We start from the raw sequence: 5,668 nt of genomic DNA on the forward strand, positions 1-5,668 counted from the left end.
GCGCAAAAATCAATTAAGATATAATAATAAATATTTTTAATAAGTAAATTGGCTAATAATTTATGATTTTTTGATGCTACTCAACATAAAAAGTTTAAAATTCGTACAATAACTCAACTTTTGTTGCTACTTAATTTCGTATTGCTAAATTATTATTTAAAATTTACACTCAGTAAAACCAGCTTGACCCGAAACCCGATAGGTTCGGATGCGGGTTTGAAATTGTACCGCGGTCCGCGAGTGCGACCGTGGCGCGTGCTTCGGTAGTCTTCACAGATGCGATCGTGGATGAGTTTTTGCTCCACCCGATCTGAACCCGACCCATTGTCATCACTGTACGGTAATTTTTCATGATTTAAATGTTTCTTCACAATCATTTGAGCCCTTAATTAATTTCAGTTTAAAATAAATATAAATAGAACTCATCTTAATCCGATCCCTAAATTTTACAGTCTAAATTTTAGAGTCCGTTACCAATTATTTTAAAATCAGTTTCTATCCCTCTATTTTCTAAAAACTGGTTATACAAATAGTTGGGTGGGATGTTCAGAACTTAGTTTCTATCTTTTTATACATGATTACTATTATACTCTTCCTCTATTTAAAAAAGGTAATAGATGTAAATTTCATAAAACCAAGGATATAATTAAATAAACAAAATCTGATTTTAGCTAGAGAAGTGTAGTTTCTTATTTTTTAAAAACTGGAAATATAGTTTCTACAAACTAAAACATAAACTAGTATATTTTGGAACTACTTTAGTTTCTCCAAACGAGTGCGTCCTATGGCAACGATTCAAATCGGCATAGCCATAGCCTGGAGCGGCGTAGACATTCCGAGTGTCACCCCAAGATTCTCCGACATGTCCACCCCGTTCCTTTCAACATCAGCCGGAAGCCTCCACTCGAACCGGTGGAGCAAGGTCGCGAGCATCAGATGCACCATGCGAGCGGCCAGCGGCAGGCCGGGGCATATCCTCCGGCCAGCCCCAAACGGGAGCAGATCGAAGTCCCTGCCGCGGAAATCGACCTCCTTCTCCAGGAACCTCTCCGGCATGAACTTCTCTGGCTCGGCCCACCGCGCGGGGTCCTGACCGATCGCCCACACGTTCACCAGGACGCGCGTGCCCTTCGGCACCGTGTATCCTCTGACCTCCGTCGTCGTCTCGGCTTGGCGGGGCAGGAGCAGTGGCGCCGGAGGGTGGAGGCGGAACGTCTCCTTCACGACGGCCTGGAGCCACTTGAGCTGCCCGACGTCGGATTCCTCCACCTCTTGTTTGGAGCCGATCACTTCCACGAGCTCGTCACGAGCCTTCGCCATCGACGAGGGGCTCTGTAGTAGCTCGGCCATCGCCCATTCTATTGTGGCTGCGCTTGTATCACTCCCAGCAGTGAATAAATCCTGCGAGTAGAGTTAGTTATGAGTAAAACCGAATTTATGCATGGTAAAACACAAACTGAAAAGCAACAGCGTAGGTTATATTTTCTGACTCTTGTTTTTTTCTTAACTGTACGTTGATCAGACTTGTTATCTAATTCTACCCGGGACTGAAGAAAAATGTTACCCTTATCTTTGAATAAGATGGAGTCTCTAAGTATCTTTCTAAAATCCGCTCTACAATCAATATTTAAAGACTTGTTTAAATGAAATTCATGTTCCATATATTTTCGCTTTTATAAGTTCAACTATTCATCTCTGTCTTCCTTTATTGTTGTATAATAGGGGCGCTCATAAGAACCTGTCACATTGTTGTTGTGTACTGCGCGCACAGGTTGTCGAAAGAGCAAACCTCTGAAACTCTGTTCACGCATACAGATTGTCGGAAGATCACGTCTTTGAAACTATGACTTGTACATATAGACGGGCAATCAAGTTTTTGGATTGTGCATCGGCGTGATTGCTCGATTTATCGCACGTCTAGTTCTGCTGTTCGCGTACAAGACAATCAACTATTTCAACTGTTTTGTGGTGGTATCTTACTCACGTTGTCGCTGTCTACTTTCATGCTTAGTTTAGAAACTCAAATTGATTCAGTCGAGATTGAGGGCTAGTTTAGAAACTCAAATCCTCTTCGAAATTGAAAAGGGTTGGACAGGATTTCCACCCCAATCCCCTCCAATACCGAAATGAATTTGAGTTTCCCAAAGTAACCCTAAGGAGATTGAAGGGATTAAATTTTTTCCTAATTAAAATTGAATAGAAAGGGGTTTAATCTCGTTCAATCTCTTCCGATTCATGTGCAACCGAACAAAGCCTCCGGGTTGGAGAGGGTCAAGAAAAAATAAACTAATTTCTCTCTCAATTATGAATATTACTTCATCCTCAGATGGTAGTGATCAGTGCCGGCCCTGAGGGGGGCAAAGGGGTCGTCGCCCCGACACCCAAGTCCATAGGGCCCAATTCTAGATATATATAGTCAGACCATAAAAAAACTTTTAAGGCAACACTGTAATATGTATCTTTTTTATTTACTCGTTGTTTGATATGTTTTTATATGCATGTTGAGTGTTTATATTGGTAATGTTTATCTATAAAAATAATTAAAAAAAATCTCTGTTTTAAATTTTGTCACGAGCCCCTATAAATCTTAGTAGTGATGGCCATTGTGACCTCTATGCACTACATTAAGGTGGTGTTTGGTTCTAGCATTGAATGTTTAAATAACAATTACGGATATTAAATATAATTTAATTACAAAACTAATTATATATTTGAAGACTAAACGGCGAGACCAATTTACTAAACTTAACTAATACATGATTAATAATTGTCTAATGTAGCATCACATGAAAGAATCCTGGACCAAATAGATTTAATAGATTCATATTGTCATTTAGTATCTATCTATGTAATTAGTTTTATAATTATATCTTGCCATTTAGTGTTCATTAGTGTTAGCGGTCATTGCTAATTAGATATTTGAATATTATATTTAAATAAGTATTAAATATTATATTAAAAGTATATTCTATAATTAAATTATATTTAATACTTATAACTAATATTCAAACATCCAATACAATAGGGTTAAAGCTTAGCCTCGAGGAACCAAACGACTAATATTCAGACTAGTTCGCAATGTCCACTAGCGAAAACAGGGCTGGTGGGTACGTTGTAGAGATTCGAAGACTACTTGGCAATGTCCAGTTGTCCACTAGCGAAAACAGGTCTCGTGGGTACGCTGTAGCGATTCGTTTTCTATTCTCTATGATTAAAATTATGATCGATATCATGTTTGTTAATTGATTTATGATTACATTATACATTTACATATATTAGTAAATTTCTGTATTAAATTTGATAACGAATTTGTCTAATTTTGCAACATATTGTATGTCGTTCAGGAGAGTTACCGTAAGCAATGACAGCAGAGTTTGCCGATCGAAGCCCCGGTCATCCTCCGCGCCGCGGTAGTCAAGCAACAGGTCCAGAAAGTCGTTCTTGGGTGGATCCCCGGCGGCACGCTCCTGCACGCGCCGCTCAATCTGCTCGTCGAAAATGGCGTGCAGCTTCTTGAACACCCTCACGAGGCGCGCCCTAATCCGCTGCGGGTCCAAGGGCGCGATTGCCGGGAAGAAGTCCGACAAGTTGGGCGCCCCGACGGCCATCGGGAATTCCTCGATCACCGCCATGAACTCACCCGACGCGCCGCGGTCATCAAGGTCCGCAAGGTCGTCGGAGAAGATGGTGCAGGAGAGCAGGTTTAGGGCTGTCGTGAAGGCCACGCGGCGGACGTCGACGGCCGCGCCTTCGCGCGCCAGCCCGGCCACGTGCGACACGAGCCGCTGCACCTTGTCGCGGCGGAGGGCCTGGTGCGCGTCGAGGCGCTGCGGCGCGAAGAGCTCCGCGGAGCACACCTTGCGCAGGGCGCGCCACAGGGGGCTCCCCGGCGGGAGCCAGCCCATGGAGCGGTGGTCGTGCGCGCACGCCCGGGCGGCGTCCGGCACGGAGCGCGTGGAGAAGACGGCGTCGTGGCGCTGGAGGACGTCGCGCGCGGCGTCCGCGGAGGACGCGACGACCGTGGTGACCACCCCGAGACGCAGCGCCATGAGCGGGCCGTGGCGGGCCGCGAGTCGCGCGAGGGAGCGGTGTGGGCGGGAGCCGAGGTCGAGGAGGTTGCCGACGAGAGGCAGCGGGCGGGGGCCCGGGGGCAGGTTGTGGCGGCTGCGGGCGAAGAAGAAGTGGAGGTACAGGGAGGAGACGATGAGGATGGAAGATATCAGCGTGTAGAGGTAGAAGAACTCCATGGTGAGCTACTGAGCTGAGCTCTGTGGCACGTGCGCATTACTATGCGACGTGGTCTCGTTCTTGTAGAGGCGGACGCCGGACAAGCTCCACGGCACGAGTAATAAATAATAAAACGTCTGAGGATTTTTTTTTTAATTTTGCTGGCTGCTACGCTACGGACCGCATGATTGGTTGAGCTCTGGCTGCTAAGCTACGGATAGTGATTGATCGAGCAGTAATATCTACGTACGACTATCGCCGAAAAAATCTTACCAATAACAATATACTACCTCCGTTTTTAACATTTATCGTTTGTTAATTTATTTTTAACTAAACTATAAAAAACGGAAGTATTTCACAACAAAAAGGATGCGCCGCGTGTCTTTGATGATGGCCGCGTGACGACAACGTCGACATGGACATTAGGACGGAAACTAATATGAGGACTCTATCCACCTTCTAGTATATATGTGTTGATATACCTATAGTTTCTACATTGCTATCGTCAAAACTTGACATTTCTCTTCGTAATTCCTGTTGTTGTCAGTTGTCACCAAAGTTGACATTTCTCTTCATAACCCCTATTAGGGCTTGTTCGCTTTCCTCTCAATTCATGTGGATTAGGTGGGATTGAATGAGTTTAAATCCCGAACAAGTCAAAATCCTTCATATTTTTTTTTCCAATCTTATCCAATCCACATGAGACAGAAATAACCGAACAAACCCTTAGGCTTTGTTCGTTTACACCAATCCCGCTCTGGATTAGCATGGATTGGAATTAAATCCATGTCTCAATCCATGTCCCAAAATAATCCATGATTACTTAAATTTTTTTATTCGGTTAAACCCATCATGGAATATAACCCAAAGGTTTGGGAATTTTTTAAACTATGGAAGACATGGATTCTATCCATAGCCCATTAGGTATGGAACAAATCCATGAGATATTGCACAAGTTTACATTAGAATCCATGGATCAAAAGAATAACTAGCTTTGAAAGTCACATGGATTTGTTGATGGATTTAATCTCACCATGGGATTGGGTGTGAGATATGGATTCACCCAATCCATACCCGGATTAAATCCATAGTGGGATTATATCCCATGTAACCGAACAAGGCCTTAGTTGGTTTCTCACTCCACGAGAAATATCGCCAACTTGGCAATTGCGTTCACCCAAGCACTGGAATTGTTTTGGAAACATAGCCAATAGCCTCTTCTGTGTGTCTCTCTTTCTCTGAGTCTATCAAGTCATTTGCACGTTTCTCCTTTTTTTTTCCTCACCTTTTTTCTTTACCGGAAGCATGCTTTATGAACGGGACGCCACAATCCACTTGATGGTAAAAGTAAAAATGCATCAATCAAAGGTGATTGACAGCTCGTGTGAGTCATGACGCTCATGCATGGAGAGTGGAGTCCTGAGTTCATGCATAGGGCGGG

The 5,668-nt window shown here is 43.8% G+C and overlaps 1 protein-coding gene across 1 annotated transcript; it reads right to left on the minus strand.

Moving 5' to 3' along the window:
* Positions 1–598: 598 nt before the first annotated feature.
* LOC103633567 (geraniol 8-hydroxylase) lies at positions 599–4,332 on the minus strand. Its single transcript, XM_008655260.3, has 2 exons — positions 3,354–4,332; positions 599–1,401 (listed from the first exon to the last, which is right to left on the minus strand). Exons 1-2 carry the CDS (start codon positions 4,245–4,247, stop codon positions 796–798), a joined length of 1,500 nt encoding a protein of 499 aa, XP_008653482.1. The 5' UTR covers positions 4,248–4,332; the 3' UTR covers positions 599–795.
* Positions 4,333–5,668: the final 1,336 nt, after the last annotated feature.

The sequence above is a fragment of the Zea mays genome, chromosome 1, assembly GCF_902167145.1.
Source record: "Zea mays cultivar B73 chromosome 1, Zm-B73-REFERENCE-NAM-5.0, whole genome shotgun sequence".
Taxonomy (NCBI): domain Eukaryota; kingdom Viridiplantae; phylum Streptophyta; class Magnoliopsida; order Poales; family Poaceae; genus Zea; species Zea mays.